Source organism: Plecotus auritus, assembly GCF_963455305.1.
Source record: "Plecotus auritus genome assembly, chromosome: 2".
Classification (NCBI taxonomy): Eukaryota; Metazoa; Chordata; class Mammalia; order Chiroptera; family Vespertilionidae; genus Plecotus; species Plecotus auritus.
In genome coordinates this window covers 14,217,528-14,237,340 of record NC_137771.1, presented here as the reverse complement: position 1 = coordinate 14,237,340, position 19,813 = coordinate 14,217,528, and the positions used below count along the sequence as shown (strand labels likewise).

At 41.3% G+C, this 19,813-nt stretch overlaps 2 protein-coding genes across 4 annotated transcripts in view; one reads left to right on the top strand and one right to left on the bottom strand.

Annotated features, from left to right (window-relative positions):
• Positions 1-14,873, bottom strand: part of KDM1A (lysine demethylase 1A) — a 68,034-nt gene extending 53,161 nt beyond the window's left edge. For 2 of the 3 annotated variants that reach the window (XM_080655678.1, XM_080655679.1), the window contains exon 1: positions 14,371-14,873. In XM_080655678.1, the coding sequence (XP_080511804.1) occupies positions 14,371-14,715 (345 nt within the window). In that variant the 5' untranslated portion in view covers positions 14,716-14,873. The remainder of the gene's footprint in view (positions 1-14,370) is intronic. The other variant, XM_080655680.1, reaches the window with a different exon arrangement.
• A 2,806-nt stretch (positions 14,874-17,679) lies between these two features.
• TEX46 (testis expressed 46) lies at positions 17,680-19,701 on the top strand (the record flags this gene model as incomplete). Its single annotated transcript, XM_080657099.1, has 2 exons — positions 17,680-17,871; positions 19,504-19,701. 2 exons carry the CDS (start codon positions 17,680-17,682, stop codon positions 19,699-19,701), a joined length of 390 nt encoding a protein of 129 aa, XP_080513225.1.
• Positions 19,702-19,813: the final 112 nt, after the last annotated feature.

Below are 19,813 nucleotides of genomic sequence, written 5' to 3'. Positions count from 1 at the left end.
TTAAAAGTACTGAGAGCCCTAGCCAGTTTGGCTCAGTGGATAGAGCTTAGGCCTGTGGACTGAAGGGTCCCGGGTTCGATTCCCATCAAGGGCACATGCCCAAGTTGCAGGCTCGGTCCCCAGAGGGGGGTGTGCGGGACACAGCCAATCAATGATTCTCTCTCATCATTGATATTTCTCTCTCTCTCTCCCTCTTCCTTCCTCTCTGAAATCAATTATGAAAAAAAGTACTGAGAAATTTTGCAGTAAAAACTATCTTTTTAACATTGTTTAATCTACTGTTCTGATGAAGTAGTAACTATTAACAAAGAATACATTTGGAAAAGGCTAGTTTAGAGAGTTCTTGGTTTTCAGGAAAAAAAGATTAGAAAAATACCTAGAGGTAGGAGCAAAGATATCTATACATAAAACCTTGATTTAACAGACTAATTTGGGTGAGGGGGTGTCTGTTACAGCTGAAAGTCCATTATATAAGTAGGTTTTCCAAATGCGTATGTTAAAAAAGTTGACAAATTAGTTTACCTGTTTATAATTATGTAGACATGTTTGTGTAATTAAAATTAAGTATGCATGCAAAGTTTAATTTCACAGAAAAGTTTTCTATATGTATGACTGTAATTTTAAATTTATACTGAATAGGTCTAGTAAATGCACCAGTCACAGAGAGTAAGCAAATGCACACACACAGCTGGGGCACGCTTAGTGCACCTGGGAACATCTCCCTGCAGGCATCAAAACTGCTGCAGAGCCCTGACCGGTTTGGCTCAGTGGATAGAGCGTCGGCCTGTGGACTCAAGGGTCCCAGGTTCGATTCGTTGCAGGCACATCCCCAGTAGGGGGTGTGCAGGAGGCAGCTGATCGACGTTTCTCTCTCATCGATGTTTCTAACTCTCTATCCTTCTCTCTTCCTCTCTGTAAAAAATCAATAAAATCTATAAAAAAATTAAAAACAAAAAAACTGCTGCAGAAAATCCTACCGGGAGACAACAGACCAATTACCACATACTAGTGACGCGGTGTGATCACCTGCTAGTCATTCTCAGAACATGGTTAACAGCGTGACTCTTGGATTTAAATATGTAGACTATAGTTGTAGATACGACGACATTACTATGGTTTTTACCACAACATATGGCCTATTTGCTAAAATTTGTTAAGAATAAGTGAATTAATAACAAAAATAATCTGTTCATTATAAGCAAATCTTTTTTTTAATATATATATTTTATTGATATTTTACAGAGAGGAAGGGAGAGGGATAGAGAGTTAGAAACATCAATGAGACAGAAACATCGATCAGCTGCCTCCTGCACACCTCCTACTGGGGATATGCCCGCAACCAAGGTACACAACCAAGGTACGTGCCCTTGACCGGAATCGAACCTGGGACCTTTCAGTCTGCAGGCTGATGCTCTATCCACTGAGCCAAACCGGTTTCGGCAAAATCTTGGTTAAACACTTTTAAGTTAACAGGGTGTTAATTTTCACATATGACATACAGACTGGAAATTGTGTCCATTCAATCCGAAGTCCATTAAATCAAGGACTGCAAAATTGAGGGTTTACTGAACTTAAAAACAACAACACAACATTGTGTTCCACAGAAACTTGGATTCTTCGGGATTTTATTAAAAATTTTTAATCCTCACCAAGGATATGTTTTTATTTATTTTAGAGAGAGGAAGGGGGAGAGAGAGAGACAGAAACATCAATGTGAGAGAGAAACATCGATGGGTTGTCTCCCATACCTGCCCCGACTGGGGATTGAACCGGCAACCTAGGTATTGCCCTGATGGGGAATCAAACCTGAGAACTTTGGTGCATGGGATGATACTCCAACCAACTGAGCCACCCAGCTAGGGCTCACTTACTAATTTTTAAAACAAATATACACTCATGTGTTATCCAAACAATAACCCTTTAGAAACCACCTAAGAATGAAATTTCTTCTTCCATCTCTTTTCTTTTTCCTTCCTTCCTCCTTCCCTCCCTCCCTCCCTCCCTCCTTCCCTCCCTCCCTCCCTCCCTCCCTCCCTTCCCTCCCCTCCCTCCCTTTCTCTCTCTCCCTCTCTCTCCCTCTCTTGCTTTTGTTTCTCTTCATTCCTTCCTTTTTTGTTGTTGTTAATCCTCACCTGAGGTTGTTTTCCCATTGATTTTTTGGGAGAGTGGAAGAGAGGGAAAGACAGAGAGGAACATCGATATGAGGAAGAGAGGGAAAGACAGAGAGGAACATCAATGTGAGAGAAACACATTGATAGATTGCCTCCTGTATGAGCCCTGACCGGAAGCCTGCAACCAAGGTATATGCCCTTGACCGGAATCAAACCCAGGACCCTTTGGTCTGCAGGCCGACGCTCTATCCATTGAGCCAAACCAGCTAGGGCCCATTTCTTTTCAACTGTCTTAAGATGGCAAAGCAGGGATCACAATACCAGATATTAAGCGATATTACAAAGCCACTGTTCTCAAAACTGCCTGGACTGTCAGAAGAACAGACATAGATCAATGGAACAGAACAGAGAACCCAGAAGTCGACCCAAGCCATTATGCTCAATTAATATTTCACAAAGGAGGCAAGAGCATACAATGGAGTCACGATAGTCTCTTCAATAAATGGTGTTGGGAAAATTGGATAGATACATGCAAAGAAATGAAACTAGACCACCAACTTACACCATACACAAAAATAAACTCAAAGTGGATAAAGGACTTAAACGTAAGATGGGAAACCATAAAAATCTTAGAAGAATCAATAGGCAGCAAAATATCAGACATATGTCGTAGCAATATCTTTACTGATACAGCTCCTAAGGCAACTAAGGAGAAAATAAACAAATGGGACTACATCAAAATAAAAAGCTTCTGCACAGCAAAAGAAACCATCAACAAAACAAGAAGAAAGCCCACTGCATGGGAGAACATATTTGCCAATGTTATCTCCGATAAGGGTTTAATCTCCAAAATTTACCAGGAACTCATACAACTTAACAAAAGGAAGATAAACGATCCAATCAAAAAATGGTCAAAGGACCTAAATAGACACTTTTCAAAAGAGGACATAGAGAAGGCCCAGAGACATATGAAAACATGCTCAAAGTCACTAATCATCCAAGAGATGCAAATCAAAACAACAATGAGATACCATCTCACACCTGTCAGAATGGCTTTCATCAACAAATCAACAAATGACAAGTGTTGGTGAGGATGCGGAAAAAAAGGAACCCTTGTGCACTGCTGGTGGGAATGCAGACTGGTGCAGCCACTGTGGAGAACAGCATGGAGTTTCCTCAAAAAGTTAAAAATGGAACTCCCATTTCACCCAGTAATCCCACTTCTAGGACTATATCCCAAGAAACCAGAAACACCAATCAGAAAGGACATATGCACCCCTATGTTCATAGCAGCACAATTTACAATAGCTAAGATTTGGAAACAGCCTAAGTGCCCATCAGTAGATGAGTGGATTAAAAAACTGTGGTACATCTACACAATGGAATACTATGCCGCTATAAAAAAGAAGGAACTTTTACCATTTGCAACAGCATGGATGGAACTGGAGAGTATTATGCTAAACGAAATAAGCCAGTTGGAGAAAGATAAATATCATATGATCTCACTCATATGTGGGATATAATGATCAACATAATTTGATGAACAAGAATAGATCGATCTAGAGACAAATGATAGGAGAGGGGGGGTTAGAGAGCAACTAAAGGACTTGTATGCATGCATATTAGCATAACCAATGGACACAGACACTGGGGCGGTGGGGGCTTGCCCGGGGTGGGAATGGCTGGGGAGGGAGAGGTCAATTGGGGAAAAAGGAGACATATGTAAAACTTTAGACAATAAAAAACAAAACAAAAAAAAAACACAAAAAACAACAACAGGCAAGTAGTATTTTATTTTGGGATTTTGCATAAAAATTTATTTTGTTAAAAAAAAGTGTTTCTCTACTTAATAGAAAGTTTAAAAACCACCTGAAAGCCCTAAACCGTTTGGCTCAGTGGATAGAGTGTCGGCCTGTGAACTGAAAGGTCCCAGGTTCAATTCAGGTCAAGGGCATGTACCTTGGTTGTGGGCACATCCCCAGTAGGAGGTGTGCAGGAGGCAGCTGATCAATGTTTCTCTCTCATTGATGTTTCTGACTCTCTCTCCCTTCCTCTCTGTAAAAAATCAATAAAATACATTTTAAAAAAACACACCAAAAAAAAAAAAAAAAAAAAAACCCACCTGGAAGAATCATATACACTCTAAAAATAAAAATTATTTTCTGAGAAAAGGAATAGATAGTTTGAACACAAAGGCCTGGAAATCTCTCATCTTTAAGTAAAATCCCCAAAGACTTCAGAGATTATACAACCATGTACTTAAACCAAGGACAAAAAGATGTCCCAATATGAGGATATGTGTCATGAACAAGTTCCAAATTTACATCTCTAGTCTCTTCCACACCCTGGATACAATGATTCATTCATTTCCCAATCACCTTAAACCTCCAGTTTTTTTATTTTTTTTATTTGCTTATTTATTTTAATCTTTCTTCCTTTTCATTCCACTAGGGTATAACTGCCAGATTAATTTTCCAAATCCGTGATATATTCAGATAGTTTAACAGATGAATGCCAACCTTTTAAACCAACATATAAACTCTCTAGCTCTAACTACTAGATATAGTCAAACTTACCTCTAATCATTTGCTAACACACTAGTCCACAAGTGCTTAATGCTCCCTTATCTCCCTAAAAGCAACTCCCAACTTTTCCATTAACCCAATGCCTAAAATCAAGGTCCACCACCTCTGCATATTATTCCCTCACTATTCCAAACTTACAAACACATCTTCCCCTGCTCTGAATTCTCACAGCACTATGATCTGCACTTGCCAGTCTAATGCAGTGTTGTCAATGGAATTTTCTATGATAATGACAATGTTCTGCATCTGTGCTTTCGATATGGTAGAACTAGCCACATGTGGCTACTGAGCACTTACCATGTGGCTACTTAAGTTTAAATTAAAAATTCCGTTTTCTCAGTCATATTAGTCGCATGGTAAGTGTTCAATAGTTAAATGTGACTAGTGGCTACCATACTAGACAGCACAGATCTAGTGTTTGGCTCTCTACAGTCTAGACCAGGGGTGGGCTAACTTTTTGACTCGAGGGCCACAATGGGTTCTTAAACTGGACCGGAGGGCCGGAACAAAAGCATGGATGGAGTGTTTGTGTGAACTAATATAAATTCAAAGTAAAGGAGCGAAGGGGAGAGCAAGAGAACCCTCCGCTCTTTCAGCTCCGTGGGCTGGATAGAACAGCCGAAAGGGCCGGATACGTAGTTTGCCCACGGCTGGTCTAGACACAACTCTGCAACCTGAACATTACTGATTCCTCCAATTTATCTTGCTCCTAGGAAAACCTCATTTCCAATTAAATTCATTTGCCCATTGTTCTCAACGTTCAGTTATCCACTCTGGGCTCCCTTTTGCTTCTCAAATTCCTTTGTATTATATCCTAAGCATTTTTCACTTCCTTTTCCCCACCAGTAGAACTTTATTACCGGGCACAGTAATAAGCATTTTGTTTACATTATATCTAAACCCAATAACCTTACAAGGCAGGGTTTATTTTCCTGGCATAAATGAGTCTTAAAAGAAAATTTAACTCGGCTCTGGTGGGGTAGCTCATCTGGTTAGTGCGTCGTCCCAATTAGGTCAAGATTGCAGGATCAAACTTAGGTCAGGGAACATTCAAGAAGCAATCAATGAATGCATAAACAAGTGTAACAACAAAACTGATGTTTCTCTTTCTGTCCAAAATCAAATTAAAAGAAAATTTAAGCCCATCCTTTTCCAGAATACTTTTCTAAATTCTGTCCTTTTAAGGCCCCATTCCTGAAGATGCTTGGTGTTCCTAAAATCCCAACCCAATCTACCATTTTTAAACCTTAAATATGTTGCCATAATGTTAATGCATACACACTCAGAGATGAATTTATTTTTATACTAATGAAACTAGCTTCAGGGACCCCCTGACTGAATGGACTGCTTCCAATATCCTGAACCTAATTTTGGGGTTCTCAAAACTAAAAAAAACTCCCAAGCCAAAAAATACAGATATATCCCTTGAATACACCTCAAAATTTCTGAAGCAAATGCCTGTCTACACTGGACTCAGTCTGCTTTTTATTCCTATGGATACTCCACCCCTTGAGATCTGTGTCCTTTGTCTCCCAAGACTGGCTAGGAATAGATGTTTCCTAGTTTCTTACTTCCTAGTTGCTCCCCCAAATAAATACATAACCCATTTTTCTTTTCAGAGTTTCAAAGCAAATCACAATGGAAAGAGAGGGTAACGAGAATTAAAATAAACACAGGTAAATTACAAAGAAATCTTATAGCATGCACCAAACTGATCTACAGATTCAATGCAACCACAATCAAAATCTCAGCTATCTTATTTGCAAATATTGATAAACTGATCCTAAAATTCATATGGAAGTACAAAGGACAAAATCTTTAAAAAGAACAAAGTTGAAGAACTCACCCTTCTGATTTCAAAACTTATTGGAAAGCTACTATAATCAGGACAGTGTGGTAATGGCATAAGAATAATACTTTAAAGGATTAAAAATGGCGGCAGAGTAAATGGATGTTGCATGGACATGCTCCCAGGAACAAACTGGAATCACAACTAAAATACAGAAGAACTTCCTGAATAATCAATAGAAGACTCGCAGGAAACAACCCTGATACCCAAAGACCAAAAGTGGAGACCCCAGAGAGACTGCAGAGGACATCTTTCCCACACAGACATTTGCCTTGCCTGGGGGGAAGGCAGTAGACTGACCCTATTGGAAAACACCTTGCCCTGAGGCCACTTAAGAGACTAAAAATAGGGGGGGTTTCAATTGGGGGAAAAGGAGACGTATGTAAAACTTTAGACAATAAAATAAATAAATAAATAAAATGAGACTAAAAATAACAATTAGCCTCCAGGCAGAAGCAACTGCCCCACCCTGTTGGAAAAAAACCTTCGCCACACCTCAGGATGATTGCCTGAGGGCAATTCAAGTCGGAATCAAATCAGTCTATAGACAGAGGTGGTCTCTAGAGCAGATGTCACCAACCTTTTGGACATCCCGGACAACCAGTAGGTAATTACTGCTCCAAAGGTTTCCTTAAACCAGCAGTCGCCAACCTTTCAGACCTCACAGACCACCAGTGGCCTGTGGACTACTGGTTGGCGACCACTACACTAGAGGCTTTGAGTCTTTGCCTGATCTAATTAGCCAGAAACAGCATTTGACACTGTCCTGCACTAGAAATTGAGAGTCATAGAGGACCTACCTAACATGAGAATAAACAAGTAATCTTTTCTGTCAAAAAAGTGAGTTTAGGCAACCGCCATTTTGGTCTGCATGACTTAGCTGTCATTTTTTACTCTAATGACTTGCAGCTCCCCTTGGGGGCACCATTTTGAAACAGCAAAGGTCACCCCTTCCTTTAAATTAGCCAATGGCGCAAGACTGGGACCCTAAGCTCTTCCAATCATGAGTGAGGGACGAATCACGTACGTCAGAAATAAAAGCCCAAGCAGACCACCTGCTCAGTATACGTGCTGCCAGACTCTGTGTTGGTACGTAGCCTTTTGCAGAAGTCAAGATATTTGCCTTGCTGTCTGGCTCCTGAGTATGCTTTGTGTTCTACCAGGACCCCTGATTTAGGGGGCTCACCTTATTTCTAACACTAATACATAGTCACAAACCCAAATAGACAGCCAAAATGAGAAGACAAAGAAACAACCCCCAAATGAAAGAACAAGAGAATTCCCCAAAGAAGAGATAAATGAAGCAGAGGATTTATCTGAAACAGAGTTTAGAGTAATGATGGTAAAGATACTCAACAGCATGAAAAAAGACACAGTAACTAAGAAAAAAGAACAGTCGGAGATAAAGAATGACATAACATAAATAAAGAAGACACTGGAAGGAATACAACACAGCAGTTAGGGGAAGCCGAGGATCAAGTCAGTGAATTAGAAGACAAGGTTGAAAAAAATCACTCAGAGAAAAAACAACAAAACAAAACCCAATTAAAAAACAGGAGGACAGCTTCAGGGAGCTGTGGGACAATGTGAAACGTAACAATGTTAGAATAGCAGGTGTGCCAGAAGAGGCAGAAAGGAAAAGAGAAAGTTTTTGAAGAAATAATGGCAGAAAACTTTCCTAACCTGGTAAAGGAAAAAGTCACACAAGTTCAGGAGGCACAGAGAACCCTAAGCAAGAAGAACCCAAACAGGCCCACGCCCAGATACATCAGAATTAAAATGCCAAAAATTAAAGACAAAGAGAGAATCTTAAAGGCAGCAAAAGAAAACTACTACCTACAAAGAAGCTCCCATCCCATAAGGCTGACACCTGATTTCTCATCAGAAACTCTATAGGCCAGAAGGGAATGGCATGAAGTACCCAAGGTAATAGAAAGCAAAGATCTGAAACCAAGAGTACTATATCCACCAAGGCTATCATTCAAAATCAATGGTGAAATAAAGAGCTTTCCAGATAAAAAAAAAAAAAAAACTAAAAGAGTTTATTACCACCAAACCAGCATTACAAGAAATGCTAAAGGGACTGCTGTAATGAGAAGAAACAGAGAGAGAAACCTAGGCATACAGAATTAAAATGGCAATAAATAAGTACCTATCAACAATAACCCTAAATGTAAAATGGATTAAATGCTCCAATCAAAAGGCATAGGGTAACTGAATGGATACAAAACCATGACCCAACTATATGCTATCTACAAGAGACCCATCTCAGAACAAAAGACACACACAGGATGAATGCGAAGGGATGGGAAAAACTTTTCCATGCAAATGGAAAAGAAAAAGAAGCAATTCTCATATACAACAAAACAGACTTTAAAATGAAGGCTATCACAAGATACAACAAAGGTCACTACATAATACTAAAGGGATTGATCCAACAAGAGGATATAACCCTGGTAAACATATATGCACCCAATATAGGAGCACCTAAATATATAAACAAACTTCTAGAGGACTTTAATGGAGAGATCGACAATAATACAGTCATAGTAGGGGAGTTTTACACCATGATGACTTCACTGGATAGATCTTCCAGACAAAAACTTAACAAGGAAACAGTGACTCTAAAGGACACACTAGATCAGATGGATTTAATTGACATTTATAGAACATTTCACCCCAACACAGCAGAATATACATTCTTCTCAAGTGCACATGGATCATTCACAAAGATAGACATGTTAGGACACAAAACAAGTTGCTATAAGTTCAAGAAGATTGAAATTATACCAAGCATCTTCTCAGATCACAGTGGAATGAAATTAGAAATCAACTACAGTAAAAATATCCCAAAACATTCAAACACATGGAGGCTGAGTAGCATGCTATTAAACAATGCATGGATTACCAACAAGATCAAGAAAGAAATAAAAAATTTCCTGGAAACAAATGAAAATGAACACACAACAACCCCAAATCTCTGGGACACAGCAAAAGCAGTCCTGAGAGGGAAGTTCATAGCACTACAGGCATATCTCAAAAAACTAGAAAAATCAGCAATAAACTATTTAAGCCTACAACTTAAATAGTATCTAGAAAGAGAACAACAAGAAAAGCCCATAGTAAGTAGAAGGAAATAATAAAGATTAGAGCAGAATAACATAGAGATTAAAAAAAAAATGAAATCAAGAGCTGGTTCTTTCAAAGGATAAACAAAATTGATAAACTGTTAGCCAGACTCTCAAGAAACAAAGAGAGAGGACCCACATAAATAAAATCAGAAACGAAAGTTGAGAAGTAACCACTGACACCACAGAAATACAATTGTAAGAAAATATTATGAACAACTATATGCGATCAAGCTAGACAATGTGGATGAAATAGACAAAAATCTAGAAAAATACAATCTCCCAAAACTGAATCAGGAGGAATCAGAAAACCTGAATAGCCAATAACAACTGATGAAATAGAAGAAGTAATCAAAAAACTGCCAGCAAATAAAAGCCCAGGTCCAGACGGTTTCACAGTGGAGTTTACCAAACATTCAAAGAACTAACACCTATACTCCTCAAACAATTTCAGAAAATCCAAGAGGAAGGAACACTTCCAAACTCTTTTTATGAGGCCAGCATTATCCTAATTCCAAATTCAGATAAAGATACTACAAAGAAAGAGAATACAGGCCAATATCCCTGATGAACATAGATGCTAAAATCCTCAACAAAATATTAGCAAATCGCATCCAGCAATATATTAAACAGATCATACATCATGGCCAAGTGGGATTTATTCCAGGGATGCAGGGCTGGTACAATATTCGCAAATCAATAAACGTGATACATCACATAAACAAATTAAAAGACAAAAATCACATGACCATTTCAATAGACGGAGAAAAAGCATTTGACAAAATCCAACACCCATTTTTTATTTTTGATAAAAACTCTCAGCAAAGTGGGAATTGAGAAAGTATATCTCAACATGATAAAGGCCATATATTACAAACCTACAGCCAACATCATACCCAATGGGCAAAAACTAAAAGCATTTCCCCTAAGAACAGGAACAAGACAGGGATGTCCACTTTCACCACTCTTACTCAATATAATACTGGAAGTCCTAGCCACAGTGATCAGACGAGAAGAAGAAATAAAAGGCATCCAAATTGGAAAGGAGGAAGTAAAATTCTCATTATTTGCAGATGATATTATACATAGGAAACCCTAAAGACTCCATCAAAAAACTACTAGATTTATTTTTTTAAAATACTTTGTTTTTTAAATATTTCTTTATTGATTTCAGAGAGGAAGGGAGAGGGATAGAGAGATAGAAACATCAATGATGAGAGAGAATCATCAATTGGCTGCCTCCTGCACGCCCCCTACTGGGGATCAAGCCCACAACCTGGGCATGTGCCCTTGGCTGGAATCGAACCTGGGACCCTTCAGTCTGCAGGCAGACGCTCTATCCACTGAGCAAAACCATCTAGGGCAAAACTACTAGATTTAATAAATGGATTTGGCAATGTAGCAGGACACAAAATCAACACCCAAAAATCGATGGATTTTTTTATTCACCAATAGTGAATTCTTAGAAAGAGATACATGAAAACAAACAATCCCATTTACCACTGCAACAAAAAAATTAAGATACTTAGGAATAAACTTAACCAAGAAGGCAAAAGACCTGTACTTGGAATACTACAGGATGTTGAAAAAAGAGATAGAAAAAGATATAAACAAGTGGAAGAATATACCGTGTTCATGCAGTGATAGAATCAACATCATTAAAATGTCCATACTACCCAAGGCAATCTACAGATTCAATGCAATCCCTATTAAAATACCAACGACATATTTCACAGAGCTAGAACAAATACTCTAAAAATTTATATGGAATCAAAAAAGATCCTGAATAGCTGCAGCAATTTTGAGAAAGAAAAACAAGTTGGAGGAATCACAATACCAGATTTCAAACTATACTACAAAGCCACTGTAATCAAAACAGCCTGGTACTGGCACAAGAACAGGTATATAGATCAATGGAACAGAACAGAGAGCCCAGAAATCGACTCAAGCCATTATGCTCAATTAATATTTCACAAAGGAGGCAAGAGCATAGAATGGAGTCAAGAGAGTCTCTTCAATAAATGGTGTTGGGAAAATTGGACAGATACATGCAAAAAAATGAAACTAGACCACCAACTTAACACCATACATAAGAATAAACTCAAAATGGATAAAGAACTTAAATGTAAGAGGTGAAACCATAAAAATCCTGTAAGGACCATAGGCAGCAAAATCTCAGACATCTCTCATAGCAGTATGTTTATAGATATCTCTCCTAAGGCAAAGGAAACTAAGGAGAAAATAAACAAATGGAATTACATCAAAATAAAAAGCTTCTGCACAGCAAAAGAAACCATCAACAAAACTAAAAGAGAGCCCACTGTATGGGAGAACATATCTGGCAATGATACATCTGATAAAGGGTTAATATCCAAAATATATAAGGGACTCATACATACAACTTAAAAAAGGAAGACAAACAATCTAATTAAAAAATGGGCAAAGGACCTAAAAAGACACTTCTCCAAAGAGGACATACAGATGGCCAAGAGAAATAGGAAAAAATGCTCAAAGTCACTGATCATCTGAGAGATGCAAATCAAAATGACAATGAGGTACCATCTCACACCTGTCAGAATGGCTGCCATCAACAAATGACAAGTACTGGTGAGAACGTGGAGAAAAGGGAACCCTGAAACACTGCTGGTGGGAATGTAGACTGGTGCAACCATTATGGAAAACAGTATGGAGTTTCCCCCAAAAATTAAATATGGAACTGCCATTTGAACCACTGGTCCCACTTCTAGGAATATATCCTAAGAAACCCAAAGCACCAATCAGAAAGAATGTATGCACCCCTCTGTTCATAGCAGCACAATTTACAATAGCTAAGATCTGGAAACAAAAGAAACACATTTTAAAAAACATCTAATTCTAAAAGAAAAAACAAACCAAAAACCCCATGTTATCACATGGGTTTCTGGCCACACTTTCCATTGAAATAGTAAAATTAAAACCCTATTAGGCTTCCGTCCTCTATTTCATTTCTGAGAGCTGAGAGTCAACAACCTCTGTGCTCTTTATTTTTCATTAAAATATATTTTTATTGATTTCAGAGAGGGAGGAGAGATAGAAACATAAATAATGAGAAAGAATCATCCATCGGTTGCCTCCTACACGCCCTGACTGGGAATGAAACTGTGACCTCCTGGTTCATAGGTGGACACTCAGCCACTGAGGCACACCAGCTGGGCCCTCTGTATTTTTCTAACCCATGCTTTGGTAAAAGCCCCCCGAAAATATTTTCCTCCTTTTACTTAGCACAAGGTATTCCTGGAGAGAGATCTCTGAAGTGGGCAGCGGAATCTGATAGCTCATCTTAGGAGGCTCCTCATATTTAGCTATCAGAAGGTAGAGAGTCTCCAAGCCCTAAGAAAAAAAACCAACCCTCCAGATACCTTGATATCATACTTCCAGCCTCCAAAACTGAGAGACAATAATGTTATGTAAGACACACACACAGAAGTTCCTCATACACACTGACTTGGTATACCCACTTAAAAATTATATACAGATGGAAAACTTGTATGCACAAATTATATGAATTGTATGATTTTAAATATTCACTTAAAAATTATATGTACATATATTTCTAGTTTTTTCAACTGAACCACGAAATCTCCAATAAAGGCCCAAGTCTAAAATCTGTGCACTTGGAGTGATGAACACACAATACAATCTACAGATGATGTATTACGGAACTGTCCACCTGAAACCTATATAAGTTATTAACCAATGTCATCCCAATAAATTCAATAAAAATTAAAAATAAATAAATACAGTCTGTGCTCTAGTACTGCCCCAGTGCCCTATCACTGTAGGTATTCCATGTGGTCTTTTGTTTCAGAGGCTGATAACTTATCACCACATACCAAAGTGTAGGGCTTACATTCCAGTTCCACCACTTACTTAGCTGTGTGACTTTGGGCAAGTTGCTTAAACTGTGTGCCTCAGTTTACTCATTCCTAAAATGAAGCTGGCCATACCTGCCCCTTGGTGTTCAGCAAAAATAAAACATTGATGACGCTCTGAACATGGCTTCTGGCACCCGGAGACGAGAGGCTGCTATTGTCTGTATATACTAGTCTATGGCAAATCTTTTCCTTCCCATACTTTTGAACCTAGACTAATTGATATTAGCCCTCTTAATCAGCTTCATCTGTAAAAAAAAATCTACGCCAAAAGATCATGGAGGGAATAAAAAGAACAAGAGGAAAACTATCACACATCAAGGGCTCGTAAAAGATGTTCCTTTCTTTTCGGTCTCTCTGGCTACGGCATTTCATTAGCATCACCCTACAGCCCCAGTGCTCCCAGCTGAAATTCCGTAAATATTGCTGAGCGGCTTCCAGGCACATCTGGGGACAAACGAGCGATGTGTGTCTCCAACAACGCCAACCATAACTCCACGTCAGGGAGCCATTTTTGCCTCTCAGGAAAATGAAAAGGTGCACGAATGTAACGAGTGAATTAGCCCTCCCATCAATCCCCGTTTCCCAGGACAAAGACAGCATTCAACACGGGCAGAGACCTTCCCCTCCCTCATCCAGCTCCTGGGGAGGTGAGGTGGAGATGGACTGACTGGGGAGAGCTGGGTGGGCGTGGGACAAAAAGGCCGGAGGGCTGATGGGGGCTGGACAACCTCGGGAAAGCTAGGCACTGGGATGTGTGGTTTGAGGGAGAGGGTCGGACCTCACCTTCGCCCGCTTGCGCCGGCTGGTCCGTCGTCCCTCCGGAGTCTCAGCGATTCCCGTTTCCATGGGGGTTGCAGAACCAGGCACGACGGTAGGCCCGGCTTGAGGCCCGGCGGACCCTGGCGGCTCGGCGAGGCCCCCGGGGGGCGAGGCCCGCGGAGGCTCCTTCTTGCGGGGAGTGCGCTCTCCGGCCACCCCCGGCCCGGGCTCCACAGGGCCCGACGGGCCCGCGGGCGGCGCGGCCACCTCGGAGCCATTCTCCGAGCCTGCCGCTACCCCAGCGCCCGCCTCCGAGCCAGCCGCGGCCGCCGCGGCTGCCGCAGCCGCCGCCTTCTTCCCGGACAACATCTCGGGCCGCCTGGGTGCTGACAGCCGTAGGGGCCGCTCAGCCTACGGGTCCGAGGGTACGTGGGTCCGGGGCCGCGTCGCCTACTCCGCTTCTCCCAGTCCGCGCCCTGCCTACCGCCGCCGCGTACGCAGGCGCGGAGCGCGCTCCCGTCGCGTCCGGACAAAAAAGCCGGAGACGCCCACGGCCCCGCCCCCCCGCTGCCATAGAGTCGCGTCCTCGCGGCTAGAGCGGCACCATGGCAAAGAGCGCGGTGCTTTCCTAGAGCGTCTCTTTGGCCTTTGGAGTTGGTCCGACACCGTCCTGGTCTTAGGGCTTCTGAGCCAGACTGCACCTCTGAGGGCGACCACTTCATTCAGGGATTTAGATGCACTTATAAATTCATTCATTTTCATTCATTCATTCATTCATTCATTCATTCATTCATTCACCTATTCGTCGATTCAACCAATATAGGTGACAAGGGCTTAATTATGTAATTCTTGCTTTCAAAGAGTCTAGGGATGGGAAATCTCACTTATTTATAATTGTCCTTGATTGTACTGGGGAAATCTTGGAGAGCAAACAAGTTTCGTGGTAATAAAATGGACAGTTATTAATAAACCCAGTTTTGAGTCCAACGGGATTGTTCTTGCATCCAAAGCTTTGTTCATGCCCTTGCTCCCTCACACCTCCATTCCCTTTGTCCACTCACTCCCCCCATACACCTGTTTCTACAAATAGTGAACACATGTCAAATATTTGTTTGTTTGTTTATTGAGAAAACAGCAGAATATAGCTGGTTCAAAGGAGAATATGAAAAATTGATATATATAGTCATTGGTCAGTGGAAAACAGAATGCTAGGAAAGGATTGCAAAGTATTTATATATATAAAAGCTTAAGTGACTGTTATGACCGGTTGACCGGAACAACTGGAATGACTGGTTAACCAGTCGCTATGACATGCACTGACCACCAGGGGGCAGATGCTCAACGCAGAAGCTGCCCCCTGGTGGTCAGTGTGTTCCCACAGCCAATCTCTTGTGGCCTCTCCCACCACCCCCTACACCAGCCGTGGGCAAACTACGGCCCGTTCAGCTGTTCTATCCCACCCGCGGAGCCAAAAGAGCGGAGGGTTCTCTTGCTCTCCCTTCCACTCCTTTACTTTGAATTTATATTAGTTCACACAAACACTCCATCCATGCTTTTGTTCCGGCCCTCCGGTCCAGTTTAAGAACCCATTGTGGCCCTCAAGTCAAAAAAGTTTGCCCACCCCTGCCCTACACAAATTCGTGCATCAGGCCTCTAGTTTTTAAATAAGAAAAAGCAGTTGAGGTCTTACAATGCCATAAAACTAAACTCTAAACTTTGAGGCTTATCTTTTCACTCAGACAGAACTCATTTGCATTTACCACTCCCCCCAAAAAAAACAAAAAACACACATTTTCTGCTTATTTTTTTTTACCTAGAAATACAGACATACCTCGGAGATCTTGTGGTTTGGGTTCCAGTCATAATCTTTTTGCTGGTGGAGGGTCCTACCTTCAATTTGTAAAAAGCAAAACACCTGTGAAGCACAATAAAGCAAAAGACAATAAAGCGAGGTAGGCCTGTAACTAATTAATTTTCTTAAATTGTGGTAAAATATATATAACATAAAACTTACCATCTTAAGCATCTTTAAATGCACAGTTCACTAGTGTTAAGTACATTCACATGATTGTACAATCTCCAGAACTCTTTTCATCTTGAAAAACTCTGTACCCATTAAACAATAATTCCCTTACCCCTCCTCCCAAACCCCCTCTCCCCCTCCCCACCCCAAGCCCCTGCCAACCACCATTCTACTTTCTGTATCTATAAGTTGGACCACTCTAAATATCTCATATAACTGGAATCAAACAGCTTTTGTCTTTTTGTGACTGGCTTATTTCATTTAGCACAATCTCCTCAAAGTTCATCCATGTTGTAGCATGTACCAAAATTTCCTTCATTTTTAAGACTGAATAATATTCTAATGTCTGTATATACAATATTTTGCTTATCCATTTATCTGTTGGTGGACTATCTGTTGCTTCCACTTTTTGGCTATAGTGAATAATGCTGCTATGGACATGGGTGTGCAAATATCTCTTCAAGACCCTGTTTTCAGTTCTTTGGGATATATATTTCCAAGTGGAATTGCTAGAGCAACTTACCCATTTTTTAAAAGTTCACATCTGGCCCTGGACAGTGTGGCTTGGTTGGTTGAGCATTGTCCCATGCACCAAAGGGTTTCTGGTTCCATTCTGGGTCAGGGCACATGCCCAGGTTTTGAGCTTGATCCCTAGTGGAAGGGCGGGACATGTAGGAGGCTGCCGATCTGGGTGTTTCTCACATTCTCTCTCTCTCCCCCCCTCTCCCTTCCTCTCTCTCTAAAATTAATAAAACATATTTTAAAAATCAATCAATAAAAGTTGACATCTGACTTTACAGAGTGGGGACCCTAATCAATATTAAATAGTAAGTCAAACAAAGTTATCCTCCCCGAAAGCATCAGGTGACCAACAGGTGGGCCAGTTGGATAATATTCTAGTATTACTGTGAACAAACTTGCAGTAAACTTTTAGCCTTATTTCCAAATTCTGGATAATTTTTATTTGCAGTCTCCCTCACTATGAGGGTAGGGGCTGTGTTTCTGGGTATTTTATTCTCAGTGGCTAGGCACTTAAGTACTGTTAATTGAATGAAGTATCACTAAGGCCTACATCACCTGGCTGTTATGAGGACATTATGAGATGTTGCTTGCAAACTGCCTGTCAAAGTCTGGCACATAATGGCTGCTTAAGACATAGGAGTACTTAATATTATTGTTATGCAACAACTGGGGGCTGGGGGCTGGTCATTACTCAGAGGGAGGGCAGCCATGACTCCTGGTATGGGGGCAACTGTCCTAGAGGGGGGACTGAGGCTGGGTCTTGGGGCCTGGGTGCCACCAAAGCTAGAATGCTGGGAGATCTAATGTCTTTTTTTAGGACTCTCCATGAGATACTTGATTCCTCAGGCACCATAGGAGCATTGGTGGCTTGGATGATCAGCTATAAGCCAGCCTTGTTTGGGTTCCTATTCCTTCTGCTATTGCTTAGCAACTGGCTGGTCAAGCATGAATTCAAATCCACCCCCACAGAGCCCCAGCAGGTGAGCAAGAAGAGCCTTAGCTTCAGTTGAGGGTGATGGGATATTTACAGGTAGATTGGGGTTTGGGGGACAGGGAAGGCGTCAGGATAATGGGGCAAGACTGAGGCACCCACACCTCTAAATCTTTGCTCTGCAGCACATCCTTCACAAGGTTTCAGTTGCCTCAGCTATGAATTGGGACCACCCTAGACTCTGCCACTTCATGTTTGACATCAACATGCTTTGCAACAGCAACACTCACTTTAAAGGAAAACATGAAAATGGATGAACTAAAGACACATGTATAACATAGATACATCTCTAAAATATAATAATAAAGATAGGAGAGATGTACATGAATTATGACATATTTTATATAAAGTTTAAAAACATGCCAAACAATACCCTATCTTGGTTATGAATGCACATTTTTTTAAAATATATTTTATTGATTTTTTACAGAGAGGAAGGGAGAGGGATAGTTAGAAGCATCGATGAGAAACATCGATCAGCTGCCTCCTGCACACCTCCTACTGGGGATGTGCCTGCAACCAAGGTACATGCCCTTGACCAGAATCGAACCTGGGACCTTTCAGTCCCCAGACCGATGCTCTATCCACTGAGCCAAACCGGTTAGGGCAGAATGCACGTTTTTTAAATTTAATTCTTTATTGTTAAAAGTATTACATATGTCTCCTTTCCCCCCCCCACCCATTGACCTCTCCCCAGCTGCTCCCACCCCCCAGCACATGCCCTCACCCCCCTACTGTCTGTGTCCATTGGTTATGCTTATATGCATGTATACAAGTCCCTTGGGTGACCTCTTACCCCTCCTCCCAAACCCCCTCTCTCCAAAAGCACATGTTTAGTCAAAGTACATTAAGGCAGGATTTTTCAAAAAATGTCTCCAGACATTGCAAAGGTCCCTTGGGAGGACACAGTAGCCTCTGGTTGAGAGCCACTGAAATAAAGAAATGCATGGAAAAGTAAAAGCTGGATTCAGGATTGCAGATGAGATGAGGTTCAGGGAGGGAGGGAGACACTCTAGGAGAGGGAGCCACAATGGCATTTGGGATGTTTTATTTCTCACACTAGTATGGAAACACGGGTATTTGTTGTAATATTTACTTCTTTTGTGTGTCTGAAAGATTTAATTTTTAAAGGGTTGGAAAGACCAGGAGTTTGTAGTTGAATCCAAAAAGAAAAGCTAAAGTAGTATTACTCTGGGTGAGGGGGCAGATGAGGACGATAGAGAGAAGAGCATGTCCTGAGACACAGAGACTTTGCAGGGCCTGATGAACTCTCAGCGCCCTGGGGAATGCACAGCCCTGGAGACAGATACATTTGGGTTAAAGGTTTTATGTTCTTCTATGAACCAAAGATAACTGGGTCCTGGGAGTGTGGGGTCTCTCCCACAAGCTGGATGATGCTGAGCCCCAATTCTCGGCAGGCTGTGAGAATCCATTAAGGTGACAGTTATAAATCATCCGGCACGGGAAGGGGGACTATTGTTATTAACCAACCTCTCCGCTTTTCCTGCTGCTGGGAGCTTAGGAAAAGACAGAGAAACAAAAGACCCCCGAAGCCGAACCCAAATGCAACGCCATGAGCACGAGAGAAGTCGAGAGACTGCACGCCTGCTTTGCCCTCCAGGACAAGATCCTTGAACGGCTTATGTTCAGTGAAATGAAGCTGAAGGTCTTAGAAAATCAGATGTTCATCGTATGGAATAAAATGAATCACCACAAGCGGTCGAGCCGTCAGCAGATGTTTGCCGTGAGGAAGCACAGACCGAGGAGACAGGAGTCCGTCTTCTCTATCTGCTCGGATTGCACGTCCAATTCCCCTTGAGGTCGGAGACTGGGGTGGGCTGGCTTCTTCTGATGTTACCTTTACTCAGTAAAACCCCATCAGAGACTTGGATTTTCTTAGTAAATCACACTGGAGAGGATGATTGGAGGCT